At 41.4% G+C, this 22,134-nt stretch overlaps 1 protein-coding gene across 2 annotated transcripts in view; it reads left to right on the top strand.

Moving 5' to 3' along the window:
* The first annotated feature begins 534 nt into the window (after positions 1-534).
* MOSMO (modulator of smoothened) overlaps positions 535-22,134 on the top strand; it is a 31,591-nt gene continuing 9,991 nt past the window's right edge. The window contains exons 1-3 of one of the 2 annotated variants that reach the window (XM_041462647.1): positions 6,082-6,181; positions 8,416-8,485; positions 21,319-21,531. In XM_041462647.1, coding sequence (XP_041318581.1) covers positions 6,161-6,181; positions 8,416-8,485; positions 21,319-21,531 — 304 coding nt within the window. In that variant the 5' untranslated portion in view covers positions 6,082-6,160. Of the gene's footprint in view, positions 851-6,081; positions 6,182-8,415; positions 8,486-21,318; positions 21,532-22,134 lie in introns of those variants that run through there. The other variant, XM_041462646.1, reaches the window with a different exon arrangement.

The following is a 22,134-nucleotide window of genomic DNA, read 5'->3' as shown; positions in this document are numbered from 1 at the left end:
CAACGCTGTGTAGCGCTTCTGAGGGGCTCCACAGCCGCCAAACCTCAGTCCCTCCACGTCCCCTGTTCCCATCAGTGCTGCAGAAGCAGCTCTGGAATTTCAGCTCATGCCCAGCCTTGCAAAGGATAAAGAGCAGGGACTCGAGAAACAGAAAACAGTTTTTTGTGGTGAACACAGACCTGTGATCGTTCCCCAGCTCTTGGTACTGACCAAGAGGCTCATCCTCGTTCCAAAACACCTCTGGGGACCGCGATGCATGAGGGTCGCGAAGGACCAGGATGCAGGCAAGTGTTGGGGCTCCCGGGCCCGGGGCAGGTGGGCACCAGGCCCGGCGGGGTCCCGGGCACCGCCCGCCCCTCACGGCAGCCCCGCCCTGGGCGCCGCCCGCCCCACCCTCGCCACGACAAGTCAGCCCCGCCCATCAGAGACAGGCCCCGCCCCTCTCTGCCCAGGGAAAGCCACCGCTGCCCCGGAGCTGCCCCGCCCCACCCGGCCCAGACCCCGCCCCCAGGAAGCCCCGCCCCGCCCGGGGCGCGCGCTGGGGAGAGCGGGTTCCCCTTCCGGAGCGGCCGCCGCCCCCCCGCCCGCCGGGTTCGCTTCCGGCGCCGTCCGGGGTCCGTTCCTGCCGCCGCCGCCGAGCGCGGCGCGGGGCCCATGGAGCCGCGGCCGTGAGGCGCCCCCGGCCCGGGCCCGCTGCGGGAGCCGGGCGGAGGCCGGAGCCGGGTGCCGCCGGAGCCGGAGGAGATGGACAAACTGACCATCATCTCAGGATGCCTCTTCCTGGCTGCCGACATCTTCGCCATCGCCAGCCTGGCGAACCCGGACTGGATCAACACCGGCGAGTCCGCGGGTGAGGGCGGCCGGCGGCGGGACCCGCCGGCGGCGTGCGGCAGCTGGCCGGGAGAGGGCTCCGGCGGCGCCCGGGGGGCTGTGGGCGGGCGGGGCGCGCGGCTGCCCTGAGGCGCCCCAGGGAGCCCAGCCTGGGGGCTGCGGCCGCGGGGCCGGAGAGCGGCTGGGCCGGCTCCCGGGGCCGCTTCCCCGGGACAGCTGGTGGGAGCCAGCCCCGGCAGAGCCCCCGGCGGTGCCTCCCGGCCGCCTCGGCGGAGCCCGGTCTCCTGAGGAGTCCTGCAGAGCCCCCAGCCCGCTCTCACTCCGGGAAGCTGAGGGCCAGGGCAGCATCCCTGCCTGTGCCTCCCAGGTGCCGTCACCTTGGACAGGGAATTGAGATCTGTCTCTGCTTACTTTGCGGCAGGTTTGGAGTCTTTCGTACTACACTGACGTTTCCTTTGTTGCTGGGAAGTTCTTGCTTCCCTACGTCTTTTTTTTTTTTCTCCCAGAATATTTCCTGCATGCTGATTTTTATCAGCTTTTAAGCCGAGATCCCATGTGGTTTTTATTTTAGAGTGTGGCATTGTTTACTTTAAAAGAACAAGGATTTGGGCATCTGTCTTTTTACTAATGATGTAATTGTCTATGGACAATTTCTTTCAGTCCGTTGATAAAGACCTGCATGTACTGATCAGTGGAGCAGGGAGAGAGAACAGGAGGAGGGCAGCTCTTTGATCTCATGTCCCAGAGGAACCCAAAGCTCCCTGTCAGGAAAGGAAGCCATCGTTACTGCAAACAGATTAAACTAACTTAAACCACTTTGACCAGTCACAGGAGCCGAGGGAGCAGCATGAAACTGTGTCAGGGAGGTTTAGGCTGGGTATCAGAGAGTGATCAGGCACTGACACCAGGCTCCCCAGGGCAGTGATCACAGCGTTACATCCCTGTGTGTTCAGGAAGTGTTTGGACAATGTTCTCAGGTACATTTCAGAGAGTGATCAGGCACTGACCAGGCTCCCCAGGGCAGTGATCACAGCATTACATCCCTGTGTGTTCAGGAAGTTTGGACAATGTTCTCAGGTACATGATGTGATTTTTGGGGCTGTCCTGTGCAGAAACGGGACTTGGACTTGATGATCCCTCTAGGTCCCTTTCAGCTCAGGAGATTCTGTGACTTTTCCTAAACTTATGATTTCCAAGCAAACCACAGGTTAGTACAGAGAAAACTGGTCTGGCTGTAAAGACTTTTGTCATAAATTCTTGCAGAGGGCTTGAAAATTTTTCTTCATCTGGCTTGCATCTTCCATGCCTAGTGTTCAATGCATGTGAACAGTTGAACTGATTCAAGTTGTGTCATATTTCCTTTATTCTAATGAAGTGGAGTATTAAAAACTATTTGGGATTGGTGACTGTACTCTGACCAGACTGTACTTATGGCTTATTTGATTTGCTTCTAATTACCTAGTCTAGAACCCAGACTTTTCTACATGGTTCAGAGGAAAGGAACGAGGTCCTTCCCAAAGTGCAGCCTTCAGGAACTCCCTGGGTGACTTCACCATTCCTCCTGTAGCTAATTGGGATGATTTTCCTGCCTATGGCTAGATAAAATAGCTGGTTCTTTCCTCTTATAATTCCACCTAACAGCAGTGCTGCGGTAATGAGCCCTTCTTCAGGGGCTTAAAGTCAAATAAAGTAGTATTAATTTCAAATATTTAAATATATCTTTCTGGAGTCCTGCCTCACGTTAGCAGATCTTGTGCAATGTGTAAGTTGTTGGATTCTCTCTGCATGCACAGAAAGGAGATAACAAAAACTATTCTGAAAAAGTGGTCATGGAAGAAACAGTCCTTTGGGAACTTAGCACAGTCCATTATATTATTTTGTAAAGAAAAATATTTTCTATCTATTTGTGACACAAAAATTGTGTCCTAAAATATTTTAAGCAGCAATCATTATTTCTTTACTTAGTGGATGATTCCATAAGAATCATCTGCCATTTCTGAGGTGCAACTAACAGTTTTAATTAGGCTGGCGAACATGAAATCTGGATTTTTCTGAGGGACTTCAGCAGTCAAAGAATGTTTTGACAGACCTAAGCCGGTTTTTTTTCTTTGCTCTATGTTGAAGCCAAACAAATTGTTGTCTTGATAAAACCATAAAGGAGAGCTAGCTGCCATCCTTAATGATTCTTTTGTAGTTTTTTATTGATAGAGGATTCAATGCAGTATTATAAGAGTTGTGCTTAAAGGCAATACAAATGTGTATTTCTGGTGCTTAGACCTCCTAAAATGAGCCATTTGCCCAAACTGTAAATAAAGGAAGTGTGGAGATGCCCATTGAACCAAGGACTTCCTGTAGTATTGAATTATGAGGTGAATGCTTTTATGAGTGCCATTCATTACCCAGAGGCTGCTGGGGAGAGATGTGGCACAGGAGGGCACAGCCCTGATGGTGAAACCTGTCCCAGCTGCTGGTGACATTCAGGGACTCTCAGCAGACTACTGTGCTTGGAGCACATCCAAGGCATCCAGCTTCCATATGTGCCACTAAGAAGCAGGGTTTTTTTGGAGCATCCTTCACTCAGCTGGTGAAAGGAACTATTTGGTAAAAGAAAATATTTCTTTGCTTTTTAGATTCATCTCCTGTGGGAATTATTCTAGATTCCGCTTCTACAAGTCAGCCTGGTACTGAGGAGAAAGGGGAGTAAGAGTATTTCTCTGCTTGGCTGCTGTCCTGGGGGTTCTGAAAGGCAGCGTGGAGCAGCCTGGTCTCCTCAATACTGCAGCTGTTAGAGGATGGCAGAGAGCAGAGGTCTTGGCAAACCTGGGAAGGCAGCCCTGCATTGGCTCATTCAGAGCTGTTTACAGCCACTGAGGTTGGGAACCTGGGCTTGTGTTTCAGGGGAAAAAAAATCTGATTTGAATGCTAAACAATATGTACCTCTTACTCCAGAGATAGTGATGAGTTTCAGCTGAATTGGATAGCAAAATAAATCACTGGCTTTAATGCTTCTCTGAAAAACGGAGATAGTTTTCAATATTTTTTTAATCAATACAGAAGGGCTGATTAGTCTCCTAAATCTTACTCTTAAAGATAAGTTTTATAGTAATTTGAAAAATGTTGGCTATAGAAATTTCTCCCCAGCAATTATCAGCACAGGATTGCAACTGAGATTATTGAAGGTCTCAGATGCTTATCTGTCCTTAGGCCAGAGGAACTACACCTTTGTGAACATGGGTCCTAGTCTCTGTTGGACACTTTTTCTTTATGTAATTTTGTTCATTAACTTGGTTTCAGATATTTCATACATCTTTAAGATGGTAAAGGAAAGATGAAAATTAAATGGATTTTTCTCACAGTGAGTTCTCTGTGAGGTTTTGTTATTCGTGCTGTGCAAGTACAGAGCACTGATAACTCCAATCTGGAAACCAGTGGCTGCTCAGTATTCTTGCACTGACTGCCTTTTCTTATCAAACTGACACTCTGTGAGAAATAAGGACAGAGTTGGCTTTAATTTCAGCCAATGCCTAAAGTGTCACTGATTTCAGTAGGAAGGAATTTTGCTCCTGTATCTCTACACTTCTGCAAAGAACTTTTTAAGCTGATAGTTTTGTCTCCATATGTTCCTTTTTTTTGTGTGGGAGGGTCTTTAATGATTTTGATATTTTGTCTTCAGTAGGGGAGGAAGGGGGTTAGAAGCAGCTCTAGCTTCAGCTCTCAACTCTTTTATAGGAAAAATGGTATGAATATTATGCACACTTGAAATTAGAGATGTTAAAAGCTGTACATGTGGGGGGATTGACAATTTGAAATGCTTTTATGGGGTTTAGGATAGGTCAAGTAATTCAAGGGAATAATTTAATCAAGTAAAATCTCCCTTCAGAAAGCTAAGCTATCAGTTTGTTTATGTGGCTTAGTCATCCCTTCCTGTGTAGCATGATTGTTCATTTGATTCCAATTTACAGAACAACGTGTACCCTTTTTATAGCAGTCATTAAGTTAACATGGATGTCAGGATTTAGGGGTGCTTAACTGATGGGTAACTCCTAAAGCAAGGATATATCACACTCTCCTGTGGTGATCCACAGGGAGCACACAGTAGAATGTTATGGCCAGGGCACTCAGCATATGCTGAGCTGAGCTGGGCCATGTTTGTGTTCAGCAGAGCTTCCAATTTCATCTTGAATCTCTGACAAAAGTATCAAGGTCACTTGTGTTAGGAGTTATGCTTTTCATTGAAACTGCCTTCTATATCTTGCTATGCAGTAACAGTGTGATAATGAATTGTAAATCTAGAATATAACATTTGTTTAAAATTGTCTGTTAACCAGTGCTGCCTTTCTATGTATCTCCTAAAGTGTTATGTGTAATTCTTGAGGTTTGCATACTCAGTTACTTTTTTATTTGTGAAGGATGATTTCAGATGCAGTGGTCTTACAGAAGAGCAGGCTCTGTGCAGCAGGCCATTCCTCCTGGGGCAGTTAACTCCCTGCTCCTGTGAAATAAGTTGTCTAGTACTTAATGGAAAATTACTGATGTTCGCTGTTATTCCTCTGCATGTCATAGCTCTTCCTGAGGAATTTTGTTTCACGGTTCCAACAGGAACTGTAGCTTTGTTGGGATCAGCTTAATGAACTATCACAGGTAAAATGACCAAGCAATGATTCCTGGCTCCTGCTGAGCTTGAGACCACTGAAATATTTTTCTCCAATTGGAGCACTGACTATACATGGCATAAACCCAAGACCACATGAAAGTGCTCAAATGAAATAGTACTTCTAAATTGAATAAAACAGATAAATAAAGTATCCACAACTTAAAGAGGGTGTAAAGTTGAGTTCCAGCTGGCATTATTGTTCTAAATGAAGTTGTCTGCTCAAAAAGTAGTGATATGTAAAAGACATTGTGGCATATTATCAGTGACATCTGCCCTTTAGGGCCTGTGCTGAGAGACTGTTCATGTACAGTGCTCCCCTGAGGACAAGTCATGGTAGAGAGCAGCCATTGTGCTGTCCTCTGAAGGAGATAGTGTTGTTTCTGTGATGTGTGGAGAGTTGGCTTTTCAAAAACTGTCTGTAAAAGGGTTCTGGTGATCATTTGTTAAGCACCTTGCAATATACTCAAAAAACACAGTATGCATCTCCCAGCTCTTCTCAGTAGAAAGTGATGGGACATGATAGGAAGCAATTCTACAAAATTACTTTTTCCTAATGTTTTTTGTGCTATCATGTAGTGACTGTGACAGGAGAAGTTATTTGCCCTTTCATGAACCTGTTTGGATTGCATGCTGAGAATACAAATAAAAGGACGATGATACAGAGAATGAAGATTTATGTACCATCAGGTCCTAGAGGTGAGTGCTGAAAAGCAATCTCCCAAGCCATCTGAACATCAGAGTTTTAAAATTAGATTGTAGGACATAATTTTCAGGAAAACACATTTCTCTGATGGATGCTCCCAGGTGTGTGAGGAAGGAGGGAAAGGTGGTGCTGGGTTGTAATGTGTTGCTGATCCCCACAGTGAGGGATGAGGACTTCCTGCTCCTAAGATGCAGGCTCTGACAGCAGCACTTGCATTTCAAAGAATTTGCTAGTGCTTTAAAAACAACAATAACAAACCCAAACAAGAACAAGATTCTGAAGCCCATATAATCTGAATACTCTAATAAGAGTGGCCTGTTAATGGGTCTGCCTGGCCTGGGAGGGTCAGTGCCATCTTTAAAAGGAGCATTTCCATTCCACTTTGTGTCTGTAGATGTCTTTCAAGTGGATGTAAAAATGTGACGAAGCAGAGTGTTTGAATTGTGCTTGGGTTCTGTAATCGACCAGGCCTTAAGGCACAAGAAAAATCAATAGAAAGGCATTGTTGTAATGGATTAATTTTGTGCTTACTCAACCACTCAGCATTTAAACATATGGAACTATTTTATGTGTAGGAAGAATCTCATGAAAGAGAGCTGTGTCAGCCTGGTTATTTGAGCCTGCCAGAGTAGACATGAGAGAGCCAATTGTTTTTGTCCGTAGAGGAACTGATGTTTTACATCTGCTTTTCAACAAATACAAACTCATGCTGCTCCTGTTAGATGTATGTTTTGTTTTCTCTTTAGCATACAAAAAGGTACAAAACTGTTAGTTTGCCTTCCACCAAATCCTGTTGAATTCCTCACTCTTTAATGAGAGTTAGGTAAGAAATACCTGATTATAGAGTACAGATCTGGGAGCCAGTAACCTTCAAATCCAGCATCTGGCACGGCTGACTTTGGATTTTGGCAAATTATTGTGGTAGTACCCCACTTTCTTCCTCTGTAAAAGAGAGGTGGTGTCTTTATCACAGTAACTTTTATTAGCATAGCGGCAAAGCTTTAATTTAATTTTGTTTTTAACTTTTGTTCCCTATCACAGCTTTACTTTATTAAACTAAGGGGAGCAATCACAGAATAACAGGCATTTATTTTGGCTTTTCTAATAGTAGACGCTTTGGATAAGGTATATGAGTTCCAGATATTTGGAATAACCTTTTTATTTTCTTACCAGCAGTGTGCACAGTGCCTACAGAATTGTTCATTATGTGCAGATACAGATTTGTTTTCTGCCCATCCTGTGCTTTACTCAAGAAGTATGTAACTGTAAAGCTGCTTTATACACAGATGGTTTGTCTGTAGGAAAGGTGCCTTGTTGAAACTTCAGCTTTGTGGCTTCAGGAAGTTACCTGACTTTCCTCTGTTTTGAAAACCAACTTAGACCTGATTGGAAATGTGTGTATTACATTTTTTGCCACAAACTTACACCGAAATCAAACAAGAGTAACTTAAATGTATGAGTCTTAACAGTAAGGATTCAATAGTGTGTACTGCAAAACAAAGATGTAAAATTGTTTGAAATAATAAAAAAAAGGAATCCTGTTAATGGCTGGGGCTTATTAAAAACATTTGTATTGTTAGTTTCCAGCCAGCACTTACATGTGAGCAGCATTATGTAAACTCCATTTGTACTTTTGCCAAAGCAAAGAAGATCAGTAGGTCAAACTTTTAAGCTTGACCTACTTTTTTTTTTTATAGGTACTTCACAACAGCTCAACTTTTCCCCATTTATTTTCATGCTGTGAAGTGTGTAGGATTTTCATCTTAGGCAGGAGTTCTTCACCTTGTTCTTGAATCCTTTTCCAGCAGTGGTTGAGACCTTTGTATTTCAGAAGAATGTAACTGGAGTGACTCATGGATGAGGAAGTATGTTGAACTTCACAGAGAATAAATGCTGCTATCTATTTTAGAAACAGATACAAAATGATGTTTGTTGTATGGTGGAACAAATACAATATGGAGGCTGTTTTATTCTTCTACAAAGTTATTTGGGAAAACTATAAAATTTTTTATAATTTTTAGTTCATACAATTTTAAATTTAAAAATAATTTTCCTATTACCTAGTTGTAAGTTGTTATTGTAATTCAGAGCGCCTTCAAATTTAGTAATTGACAGAGTTTTTTATTAGTAAGGGCTGTATGCAGGAAAAAAATTCTGTGATAATTTTGCAGCAATCCCCTTATGTATGCTCCAGCTGCTTTGTTCAATTTCACTTTTCTTCCCCAAGCCTCTGACTGATGGAGATATACACAGATCTGAGAAACTGGAGATATGGCCAAGAAGAGGATCTGTGCAGGGTACGTGTCTATTTTAAGGAGAAGGGAAACAAGCTGACTGGCAGAGCATTCCTACTGGCCTGATTCTGTAGGGATCTTTATGGAATCAATGGTCAGGTTATATCCCTTCTCAGTGTGAAGCTTTTGGGCTCTTGCTCTGATATAGTTTTATTTCCTGTCTGATGTATTGTCTAGTATACATATTTTAAACCTTGTAAGTAGAGTTGATAAGAGTTTGGTCTCTTGGGTACCCTAGGAAATGTCTGATTGTGATGGTTTGTCTGTGGGATGGGCTAATCCTGTAGGAAATACTTGCTGCTAAGAGTTTGAGGTTCAAAATTCACAGAGTGTGTGTAGAGCCTGGTTCCTGGTCTTTGAGCAAAACATACTCGGTGTTACATCTGGGTCCTTGGGATGATCTAAAATGCTCCCTTGTGAGGACATCAGAAGGCTCCCAGTGATTCACTGCAGTATTCAAAGCCAGCACAGCACAGTGCAATAGGCAACAGTTGGCTGCTACCCAAAAACCTCATGGTAGCTGCAGTTCTATGCCATAAATTACAAAGCACTTTGGGATCATTAAGGATGACAGCCTCTCAAGGTGTAGTGATTAATACCCCACTTGGATGTTTAAATACTTGTCCAGTTGAAGACAGTTCACATTTGGCCTTGAACTTACTTGATGGTGAGCAATTCTTTGTGCCATTGTTTGCACACTGCATTAAAAGGGATGGGCTGTCTCTAAGCTTGGTACATCCAAGAATTTAATAATCAAATGGCAGTGTACATAGGCAGTAGAGTCAGCTAGGTTATTTCTGTAGTGCTCATCATGGAGCCAGCTTCCCAGTTTGTATTCTTGCAGTTCTTAATCCTGGGCTTTCTTTTCTTTCTCCCAGGTTGTTCTGAAGTGGTTTCCACTTCTCTTGCTGTGACTACTTTCTGCTATTGGCAGCAACATAATTTAATTATAGTTTAAGGAATAGCTGGGGGATCAGAACAGGACATATGATCATTCAGTGTACTTCAGAACTGCTTTGCTGTGAATACTTCAGAAGGGCTGCTTTGAGCCTAGATTTTTTGTACTTTTCTCAAATTGATGGCATATATAATAAGTTCTGCAGTAAAATCTTTGTATACAAGGAAATGAGAGGGATCCTGACTTCATTGATAAGCAGGGCAAATGTACCAGTAAGGGGGAATGGTTTCATCTGTGACTTCATTAGTGTGAGCTTAATGTATCAAACATTAACAACATCTAATTGTAATGTCTTTATTCCAAAGTAAAGTGAAAAAAATTCATAAAGGGCTGTCATGGGCTTCAAGTTTCCTGAAGAATGACTTCTGTATAGTGGGTGACTTGTTTGACTTAAAATTTGCTTTGATATATTTGGTCTTCTCTAAACAAAATAGAAATACTCTAAATTGCATTAGAGCATTAAGAGATACTTTTTTCTCAGTCATAGACAGTAGTCCAACAGTATTCCCACGGTCAGTGGAAGTGTCAACTCCAAAACTGCAACAGTGGAAGAATCTGATTTCCTTTCTTGCAGAGGAGAAAAGGCACTGCTGCTTCCTCTGTGCCTGTTGATGTGAGGAGCATTGTAGGCGTTTCATGCTGTGGGGGAAGAGAAGTCACAAGGGTGAAGAAAGAACTTTTTTATTTTCCTTAGGTTGAATTGCATTCTGAAATGGATTGTGCACCTAAATTCGTGTGTTAATGATGTGCTCTCCATCGTAGAAACTCGTGGGAAGAAGCATGTTTCACTTTGTTTTTTAAACCCACTCTTAATTCAATTTAAAAACTATGCAACAAGATTGTACAGGAAACCTGAAGAGATTGAAAGGCCCAGAATTTCTAATGTGGTCCCATAAATTCTTTCAGTGGAATATTGCTGGATCACTCTGCAATTTCAAGAAGCACCCTGAAGTTTAATACATGAAAAATAGTGAAATAAAGAGAGTAAAGTCCAATGGTGGCAGTTGCTGTTTCACAAACAGAAGTCTGTTGACTTATGCCCAGTGTAATCTGAAGTAAATGTTCCCTGTAAGTTGATGTTCAGTAAGATGAAGTTGGTGATAAGAACAGAGGATCTCTTGGTTGTTTATATAAAATCTAAAATTAGAGTGAATCTGTTTCGAAACGTCAATATAACAACTGTATAAACATCTGTTAACAGATACATTCTTTGGAGCACTGTATAACATTTGGTTGCTTTTCAAGAACAGTCCTACTTGCTCAGAAAGGACTGAGCCTTGTTGTTTCAATAAAAAGGTATTTCACTTCAGTGAAGTGCAAATTTAATATCAGGAATGGTCTGTCTTTTCTTATACCAGTTAAAAAAAAAAAAAAAAAAAAGAGAACTCTCCAGACTCTTAACAGTCTATTTTTGTAGATGCCAAATTGTGATAAGGGAGAAAGTGTTATCACCACACAGACAGCACCTGTTAATTGCCTAAATAATTCAGTCTTAAATTATGCAGGCTTCTAAAACAAGGACTTGCCCTAGCAAAAGCAATAAGAAAATATGTACTTCAGGATAAATCCTGATTAGGCTTCCTGCACTCCTATTGTTCTTTGGTTTTAATATTTTTGTTGTGATGGGAACAGCAAGTAAATGCCTAAATTTGAGAATTATTACTGCAGAAGAAGGTTGGAGTTTGGTTTGGTTTATTTTCCAGTTTGCCTTTTGTATTTGTGGGGGCTTAAAATGTTAATTAGCCAGGAAACTGTGTGCCATCAGTCCTGAAGGACAACTTGTATGTAGTTCAGCTATATCTCAGTCTGTCTTTCAGCACATGAAGTGTTCCTTGTAGATAATAAAATCTTGGCCCTGTACCTAATCCCTATTTGAAGTGCAGTTTAATGTATATTCCCAGTTGTTACAAGCATGTCATACACAGATTTGGCAACAGTTAGAAAACACCTTTAGGAACAAAAGCTAAGGTTCAGGTTTGTTTTACTTGAAGTACTGTTCTAGTTGCAATGAAGTACATTCTTTGGGTAAATAGGTGCTGTTCTTCAGTTGATAAAAGTGCCTTATGAAAAAAGCAAGACTGGTAGACAAAGACAGGATCTTGTGTATCTCCAGCGAGTACAGTGTTGGTAACCTGTGTGTCTGTCTTGCAAGACCAGAAATGTGCTTAATCTTTCCAATTTTTCTAGTGGTTTTAATGAAGGATTACTTCTACCTGCAAACCTCCCTTCTCATGTCCTCATTGCTATAAATACAAACCTGCCAGCAGTTATGTGCTGTAAAGAAACTGCCACAATCGTTAGTACATTTGGTTTGGAGTTTGAATGTTCTGTTCTTTATTTAGCATAGTCTGTTGTACTTTCTGGTAATCTGTGCCTAAAATATTCTGTCAGTAGTGGACCAAGAGAGAGTTATGCTCAGGTGTAGGTAAACACTGAAGCACATAAGGTGTATTTAGGCTGTTCACAGAACAGACACTGAAACTTTGCAAATGTGTTTGTAACCATATAAATGCCAAAATGCATTTCAACACTTCTCTTTTCACCTTCACCAGTGGGTGAGTCATGAGGCCATGGAGGAGCCAGATCAGTGGGTGTCCTTGGAGCATGTCTGATGCAAGCTGAGATCAGTGCAAAGCACAACAGTTATGTCTGACAGAGGAAGATGATCCTTATTCCTCATGAATTTAATTTGTTAAAATGCACAGGCAATCTTGAAGTCAGAGCCAGGACCTGAATCTTCCCCCTACATTGAATGCTTTTGTCATTATGTTAAGAGAAGTTGCTTTAGGCTGTAACCAGGAAGGCTGAGAGTTATTTTCTCTCCATGAATAAAAAGAGGGAGAACAATAGGGTACTATAGTTGGTGTGGTTTGGGAACTTTGGTGTATTTGTCCTGATCTGCTTGAACATATCTAATAAGTTTATAACTCAGCTAGCTTGGAGAAATTATGCTTTTGGATATGCAGGAGTTAAAAATGGAGGGCTGTGAAGTCCAGTTGTTGCCACCCTGTGAACACACCATCTTATAACACACCTGTGTGGAAGGTGACCTACTGCACTGTGAGATCCAGAATTTCTGTGTTGTTCTGGTCATGTTGTGTTGTACCACATGGCAAACCCTGGTGCTACCTTTACTGTCCCATCTTGGCTACCTCATGTCACTGGCTCCTGTTGGTGATGCAGCCCCAGAGACCTGCACATCACCCTTACAGTTGCAGGTACTGGATAAAGAGGTATCATTTTACAGCTCTGTCTGAAGCCAAACATAACTAACTGTTAAAAAGAACACAAGCTCATCAGATGTTAAATGGCAGAACAGCTGTGGGTGTCATAGCTTGTGGCTTTCAGCTGAACATATGGCATAAAATGGTGTGGCTGACTCAAAAAATCATTTTTAAATATTGACACTGCCTTTGATCTTCCTTTTTTTAGTCAGTGAATTTTGTCAATTTTGAGTAGCTCTACTTTGGTTGGAGGAAAAATGGAAATAACTAGATTCCTTGTTTGTGTTTTATACTAAATAAAACATTGCTCTCTTATTTTAGGAAAGTTCTCTCCTTTTTTCCAGGCCCTTGCCACTTCAGAAACTGTAAAGATTCTAGTCACTGACAAAACTGTTCCATTGTGAAAATGCTTATAGTGTTAGAAAATAAACAACCAGAAGAATGCAGCTTATTAGAGATCCTTTTAACCAACATTTAATTAATGCTATCTTCTGAAGTAGGAATGAAAACCTTCTTCTGAAGGAAAGAATACCTTCAGCACAGGCAGATTTCTTGGCTCTGATATGTGAGAACACACAGCCTTTGTTGTGTCAGGAGAGTTGTTCCTGCTTTAGTGCCTGAGGGTAGCTCTTAGACAGTCTGGTGTTCCATCAAAAAAAAATCTAAAAAAGAGAGGGGTTGCAAAATTAAAAAAAACATTAAGTAGACTCAATACACAAGCAGCAGGGCATTGAAAGTTACTAGAATTCAGAAATAAACTCATTTTTATTAGTCCAAATGTCTGCAATTTAGGGATCTCTTAGAACTAATGTATCATAATGATTGTCATCTGTAGTAATAAACTTTTCTAGTATGTGTAAGTCTTTCTCAATAGATGGCCCCTGATTTTTTTCTCTTTGGGAAAGGAAGAGGGAGGGCAAAGACTGTGGGTGTTGTGGAGGGGGGATTTGGTTTGCATTAGGCATGCTACAAACACAGAATTGAAAAATTTTGAGGCAATTTGGCACCAGATGTTCTTCAGCAGCAAGGCAGGGTTTTCTGCTAATATACCACAACTCTTTGGATATTGGCTTTAGACTTTAAAATTTGGAATTCTTCTTTTTAAATTCAGTAAGATTACTAAGGAGCACCAAAAATGGTACCTAATAAGTTCAGTTCTCTGGACATTAGATTGTTAAATATAGATAAATTGGTAGGTTCCTCACAGCTGACATAAGCTGTGTTTGAAGCCAGGAATATTACCTTGCTTGCCTGTATGAATATTTTTAAGAATACTTTGTTCCTGAAGCAAGTAAACATCCTTTACATCTCTAGAGCAAGAAGGATGATCCATTTCCAAGTTGGTTTGGAAGGAAGATATGAGATATCATCAGATATGAGAGAAGGGGATAAATGGAGTAGAAGAGAAATAACATGCTGTATAACATAATTTTACAACAAGGACTCTTACAACAAGGACTCTTACAACAAGGTACTTAAAAGAGGCCCTCTAGATGTAATAGGAACTTGACAACTAAATCTAGGTCTTTTTTAAAAACTGACTTTTTAACATAGTATAAATATTTTTAGCTGTTTGCTTCATATCAATAGAAATCCAGTGGATATATGGATTTATCTTACATCTTGTCTTCTTCAAGGTGAGAAACTCCAAAGCTTTTTTCCCAGGGTTATGATACCTATTAGATGATTCAAGAGACAAATTGGAGTAAAGGCCAAAAGCATAAGATTTGGCATATAAAAGGTGGGAAAGATAACTTATAATCTGTTTGTTTTGAACTATTCTATGTTCTGTGCCTTTGCAGCTGATCCTCTGTTATTCTTTTCAGCCTTCCTGTAGATCATCCTTTAACATTCATAAATCTTATTTTAGTGAGTCTTGGTTTCCTGTTAATCTACTACCTGAACAAAGTACTGGAACATCCGCAGTGAAAGAATCAATCTGTTCTGCTACATCCTGAGTACTGTACTTGCATGGTAACCTCAAAGTTATTTTAGTAGCATAAGTGCTAAAGAGCATCTACTCAAACTACCTCCATCCCTCACAAAAGAGGTAATTATTTTTGTAAGAACTGTGCCAGACATTGTATTCTCATACTTGATTAGAGACTGGCAGTTGATCTGATCTTATTTTTTTATTTATTTATATACCCTTTATACCTATTCAGGTATATCTCAGTTACTTTGTTGTCCTACAGTGACTGAAACACAAATGTGGAAGACCAGGTGTTCAACTTGCATACAGTTACTTAGTTGCAGTTAATTATGTGTATGTGCTGTTTTTTAAAATGTTCTGATATGATGCTATTTGAGGCTGTAAACTTTTAAAAATTGAATTAGTGGGTCAAGGTTGAAAATTCAGTTGATGACTATAATTTACAAAGCTGTAACTGTGAACACTTAGAACTGTGAACTGTAGATCCAGAGTAATTCTGTGAGCTGTGCCTGTGGGCCTCATTCAGTGGGACCTGACATTCAGAGACCCCATGATTCTGTTTGGCTTTTACAACATGGGCCTTGCTCTACAGGATCTGGTGGTCTTCCCCAGCATTGTTAAATCTTTTTTCCTCCTTGATTTTGCAAACCAGCAGGATGCTGTTATCTTTTTCCTCTTCACACCAGAGGTGGTGCTTATTCTAAAGAGGCATAACTTTTCCCCTAACACCTGCATTGCTTATTATGAGCATGGCTAATCGCATAAGAGGGTACAGTGCCTGATTTCTAATCAGTTTTGCACTGGAAAAGTAGAATTAACTGTATGGAGTACCTCCAAGACTGTGGTAGGGAATGATCACTACTGTCAGTTCCCTGGATTTTGGGAAAGGCAGAAAGGAGAGCCCTCTGTTTCCAATAAACTACTACCTAGACTATAGATTTCATAGAAATTTTCCCCAAAATAAAATACATATAAATAAACCTAAAGAAGTCATTCTCTATTCCCCCTTTGTACAGCAACATCCCTTCAAGTGCCTGTTGCAGGAAAATAAATTCCATATGTTAAGAATGGGAAACATCCCACTTCAACTGCCAAATTCCTTTGATGACTTTGAAAATTTTCTTCTTGGAATTCCCTCCTCTTTGTTTCCTATATGGGTAGGTGCATTGGAACTGTTCTTTCCGTGCTGTGTTGTTTGTTCCTCTCAGATATTCCTCGGCTTCGTTTCACTCACATTGAGAGCAATCTTCTGTCAGAGACCTTGGTTGCAGGCAAGGAGCAGCAAACATGTTCAAGACACACTGGCCAATGCCAGCTTGATGGTTATCCTTAACACTGGTGCCTAGAATTAGTCTGCCATGACCAAATCACTGTGTTTTCTTTAGACCTTTCAAGTTTCCACTTGGATGGACAACAAGCTGCAGCTCTGCTTATTGCTGGAGCCTGTTCCTCTTAGGTGGACCTGCACCTTTTCCCATTCAAGTTTATAATCTGGATAGAACTTAGAAATTTTCCAAAACCAAGCTGTCCTTGTCTGTGGCCCAGTGGGAGTTACTGGGAATGGCTTAACTGAGGTGCCCTTAACTTCACATATGTCATTCCCAGGCATGTGACTGTTACCTAACCAGCAGCAATGAATGTTTTAGTGTGCCCAAATAACACAGCTCCATGTACTGGGCTCATTACTAAAACATAAAACTTAGCAGTGTCCTTGCCACACTGGAAGTGCTCTAAGATTTATGTCACCAGCACCTCATTAAGAAACCTCTAAACTGTGCTTTTCACTTAGCAAAGATGGTTTAACAAGTCCACAGTATACTGAAGAGAAGTCTCTCCTTTGGGTTGGAACTGTCTGCCAGTCACAACTGGCATTTCCAGCAGCACCACCCCATCTCATCAGGACAATGAGGGAGGGAGAGCAGGGGGTTTTCTGGGGGCAGATCCAGTTTTAACCCCCTCACAAGGCATATTGGCCATAATACTTATTAAGTGTTGGCATAGAGCATTTTGCTAAGGATGTGGTTAATGGGAGGTAGAAGTAAGGAAGCTGTTGTCAAGGAATATAAGGGGTTGCAGATCCATTTAAACCCAAGAAATAGCATTTTGTCTAAAATGATGGTAAAATCTAAACTAATTGTCAAGTTGTGACAGTAGGGGAGTGCAGAGGAGAAGCAGGTACCCCAGGCTGAGCAAGAGCACTTCTGAGGGTTTGTGCCTTGGAGGTTCATGGGTCAGCATAGCTGCAGAGCTCTGGGACCTCCTAACATTTGAGCCCCACCTCATTCTCTGCAACTTGCTTTTACCATATTAGTTGTTTCTGGTGCTGTGGACAGCTCCTCATGGCAGTGGCACCTCATCTGTGTCCATCTGGCACACTTGATCCCGCGTGTCCTGGCACTCAGATAACAGATGAACACTGAACATCTGAGTGGCCATTATTATGCTGCTGCTTTCCAGCCGTGCTATCGCTGTGCCACTTTTAATAATTCAGAAGTAATGTAGAGGAGGGGGAGTTAAAGGGCTGCAGCAATCTTTGTTTCTCTCTGTAGAGTGTGATTCCTCCTTGGTGGCTCTGTAGTTACCAGGGAAACAAGAGAGGGATGGCAGAGCACCGCGGGGCTGGAGTGGGACGTGGGGTCAGCTCCCTGGCAGCTGCACATCTGCACCAGGGGGGAAAATGAGGGCTTGCCTTTGCTTGGTTTGTTGCCCTTCCCCCTCTTTTCCTCAATGGTTTTGTGAAATTTAATTGTTAAATAGGTGGTGCTCCCCAGCGTTGGTGTATTTGTTCAAGACCCTTTTTATCATTGATTCTAGTAAAAATATGCAGTGTTGAAAAATGAGCATTACTGGTGGTTTTGAGGAGTTGGATGATCACAAAATCTTTCTCTGAAATTAACTGGAGCCTGTTTATACACAGACTGTCACTACTGAGAGTCTTTTTAATATGTTAGAAATGCTTTGGGACTTCAGGGAATAGATTTACTGGAAAAGAATAAGGACCACTTCAGTAACATTTACTCAGTGCAGCATTCTCTGATTTGATAAAGGTCAAATTTCATTTTTAGTAATTAGCATGTGTGTCCTAATCACCTCCTGCTCTAGCTGTACTGACCTGAATAATGCCAGTCTCAGAAGCTCTGGGGAGAGAGGCAGGTGAGAGCAGGGGAGCAGCCCCTGCCCCTCGGGGTTCTCGCTGTGGCTCCCGAGGGCTGATCCGTGCAGGCAGGGGGAGCTGGGTGGGCAGCTGTGCTTACTGCACTGCAAATGTTTAGGGCTGGATCCATCTTCCAGCTGCCTAATCTACTGGCATTAGCTGTGCTGTTTGTTCCATACCTGTGTCAGGTGCTTAGATTTTCAGCAATTATGCTGAAGTAATTCTGAGAAGATGACTTAAAAACCTTTTCCTTATGGATCTCGGTGGAACTTGGTGATTGATTTGAGACGGGCTGTTGAGCTCTTCTCTAACTACAGGCAGAAGGACTCTGTGCAATTTTATATCCCTCTTTTCAATGATAGACTAGATAAGGGGAAACAAGATTTTCTGTAACAAGTTTGTTTGCAGCTCCCTGGCAACTGCTTGATTGCTTCAGAATGGAACCAACAGAATAAAATACCATATAAACACGCTCTTCTTTTGAATTTCATGGCAAATGAATACTGTTTTTCCACACCACAGACTTCTTTTGAAGTCTGAACTCAACAGATTTGTCACTATGGGATGAGCCCTGAGGTTTCATTTCCTTGTGCCCAGTTTATGCACACAAGTGAGGTATTCCTGTGTAGTCAACTTGAACTTTAACCGAATTTATGAGCACATAATGAGGTTGATTCTCCAGTTATCTTGGTGAAACCTTCAGAAATGGTTCACAGACCTCTTGCCCTCCATTTGGCTCCCTAGAGGCTGCAAACTCAAGGTTCAAAACCTTAAATATGAAGTATATTGGCTTCAGATTTGTAATTCATAAAGCAGAGTTAAGACAAAATACTGTGTATGTGTTAGAAAGAGCTTAACCATAAAGCTCAGTATATTTCCTCCAAAATGTCAGATACTGAAATTTAATTGCTGACATTTTAAAACTCTGATTAAAAAAAAAACCAAAAAAAACCCAACCAAACAGCAAACAATGCCAAAAAAAAATACCTCACCAGAGTAAAATAATACGTTTTGGCACCAGAAGTGATGTTTAGGAAGCCATTCCCTGTATAGTTTCTGCAACTATCCTTGTGTATTAAGAAGGAATGCCTCTGTGGTACTCACAGTTCAGAGATTTCTTTTTTTCTCATTTTCTTCATTTTCATTCCTAGGTTTTTTGGTTTGGGTGATTGTTTGGTTTTTTTAAAATCACCTTTTGGAGTAGTAGATGTTGATAGTAAGAGAAATTGCATTAAAAGTAATAGTTCAAAATGGAGTTCTCCTCTGTTTCCTCTAGGTATGGCACTTCTGGGCTTAGATTTGGTTCTCTCTGAATCTGACATGTTAAGTGTGCTCTTGTTAGTTGAAAAATAGCTTCAATATAAACTGCAAATTGAATGTACAAAATGAAATAGTTGTCTCTTATACATGCTCATCTACAGCAGCTGTTTTTCAGTTTCAATTAAGACACAAAATGGTACCATGTTCAGCAGAGTGACTCTTATCATTGCTGCTTTTTCCAAAGTTAAAAATGCACTAAATTATTGCCACTGAAGTCAGGAGAGGTCTTTGAATTCAGAAAGCATCTATTGAGTGTATGATGTCATTTTTATGAAGTCATTCTTTGATTAGAATTGCAGTTTAGAAAAAACTGACTTCTGCTGTAAGGATAGCAAAATTGTTAAATCCTGGTCTTGCACAGTGATTGGGATTAATTTCCTGTTCTATGATGCTGCAGTGAATAGCCTCTTTATCCCCAAACTACAGGAAACTGCTCAGTGTTTTGTATGAGGTTCTGCAAGTGTGTGTGTTCCAGGGAGCTTGACATTTAAGGACACATCTCCCCTCTGCCCCAGCAGCTGATGTGCAATGAAAACATTGCAAGCTTTGGAAGAGAAGCAGTTCATGTAAAACTGCACTGTGCAGGCATGGAGCTGGGCAGGATTGCTTGTGTAACCCTGGCTCAGGTTTGTGTGATCCTGGTGCACAGCAGTGGTGTGATTGCTGTGTGCCTGGAGTAGAAAATGCCAACTTCATTGGTTTTGTAGTTGTTCAGTTTTTGGCTGAAAATTCATCCCTGAATCTTTCAGTCGGTTGATGTGTAATTAAAAAGATATATTTGAATAAGACTGAAATTTTGTAGTCTAAACAAATGTTGCAAGAATACTTCAACAGAACAGGTTCAGTAATGGTTTTGCTTTTGGTTCTTCTAATACCCTGGGATATGAAGCAGTACATTTAATAAGATTCTAAACATCTAATAAAACATAATATGCTGCTTCCTAACCCAACAATTCTAAGCTCAGAGGCTGATTCTGCTGGTACTCATTGCTCAGGTGTGAGCAGAGAGGATCTCTAGAAATTGGCTCCAGAGTGCCAGGAGGTGCATGCTAGGACTGGTTAATCTTTTGACTATTGGCTTTCTCCTTTGTTTCACACTTTTTCTTTCCCCCAAAAAGAGGCTAGAAAGTATGACAGATGTTTCTCCTTCCAAAAGACATGCTAAATCTAAGCTTCCTAGTCTTACTGTAATTATGTCTAAGTTGTCCTCTTTTTATGTGAAACAGGTCAACTGAAACAGTATTTACTTGAAGTAATTTGTGGAGAAAGATGTTGACTCTAATGCTGTCCACTGTTAGGTTTTGCTCCTAATGTAGATGAAGGATAATTGTGATTATTTAGGCAACAGTTCAGAAGAAAAGACAAAATTGAGAAATCTAGAACTTAATGTTTAAGAGACACTGGAAGAAATGAATCTTAATATTGCATGTTAAATTGGGGTTAGAAAGAAAACTTCATTATTAAAGTTCACTAAAAGCTTCTTTATGAGCCTCAAAAACACTGACTCGGATTTAAAAGATGATTTTTTTTTAAATTATTATTTAACAGAAAATACATCATTTTGGTTAAATCTTTATGGTTCCTGTATCAATCTTATCCTTTTTCAAGGATCTTTTTGATAGGACTTTTCTGTAGATTTCCCAGTTTCTGTGTGTGGTAACTCTTGTTAGCAATCAAAAGGATTGATCAGTCTTGCATGGAGGGACTCTTTTTAATGAGTTACTGTCAAGAAGTGGGGGTTTTTTAATGTTTTTAAAATCATACATGAACCAAATGCAGTTTCTGCTGCAAGAGTCAGAGGCTTAAAGCTGTATTTACAAATGAGGGGAAAAGATATTAGGCAATTAAATGCATTTTAGGGGGCTGCAACTCATTTTGTTAGACTATAAAAGTACTTCATCCTGCACAGATGAGTGAGTGATCCTCTATGCAAGTCAGCTACCACGTTAGCAGATATTGGCAGGCTCTATTACGAGTGCTTTATCCCTTTGATTAGACCTTGATTGCCACTCAGGAACCAGATACAGCTTGCAGCCATCTCACTTCAGCTTGTGCAAGCATGTGATGAAGGAACATGAAGACAGATGTTTATAGCATGCCCCCCATCCTCCGTGTTTGAAAGGCTTACTAAGGTTCATCAAAGAAAGAATCCCTTACTTTGGGGCAATTCTGAGCTGTGGTTTGCAATGGAGCGCCCCTCAGAGAGGATTTTGAAAGTTTACTTGCCTCTCTGCTATGTGTTTTCAGGTGCTCTCACAGTTGGCCTTGTGCGACAGTGTCAAACCATCCATGGACGTGACAGGACCTGTATTCCTCCACGGCTGCCTCCCGAGTGGGTCACTACGTTATTTTTCATCATAATGGGAATCATTTCACTAACTGTCACATGTGGCTTGCTGGTGGCTTCCCACTGGCGAAGAGAAGCTACTAAATATGCCCGCTGGATAGCTTTCACTGGAAGTAAGTGACCTCAACTGCACAGTTGACCTGTATGCAGGATAAACTGGTGGAGTCTGAAATAACACCACAGTGTTGGAAAGGAGCAACTGCTTAGGGCTCCTGCTATGCAAAACACTCCTTCTCTTTGAATACCCCATCTGAGGGAAAAATAAGTCTTCAGAAATAAAGGGGTTGGTGTCTTAAGTGACTGTAATTTAGAGGGAATAATGGTGTGAAAGAAAGGGACACCTGACCCCTTTACTTTCCTTGGTAATGGCAGTACCATTAATTGACCTAAGAAAATGAGCAGGGATCGAAGAGGTCATTTCTGACTTGAGTGGTTGTAGTATTTCATACTTCCCCACTCCCATATATCCAGGACTTAACCCTAGCAGCTTGCAATTACTGAAAATTCCCTCTCTGAGGCAGAGGAGGCAGTTGGTACATCTGGGGTAACCTGTCCTTACTCAGGTGTCTCATGAATACCTCGTTCTGGGTTGAGGCTGGTTCAGTTCCACTTCATGCTCACAGCAGCTGCTTTATTCAGAATGTCTGCATCCTAATTGGCTATGCAGGAGGATTGCCCACTGCAGAGCATCTGCTGTGCTTCACAGCACCAAGACT

This window comes from Pyrgilauda ruficollis, unplaced genomic scaffold (genome assembly GCF_017590135.1).
Source record: "Pyrgilauda ruficollis isolate IOZ18807 unplaced genomic scaffold, ASM1759013v1 scaffold16, whole genome shotgun sequence".
Taxonomy (NCBI): domain Eukaryota; kingdom Metazoa; phylum Chordata; class Aves; order Passeriformes; family Passeridae; genus Pyrgilauda; species Pyrgilauda ruficollis.
This window is presented reverse-complemented; position numbering and strand designations above follow the sequence as displayed.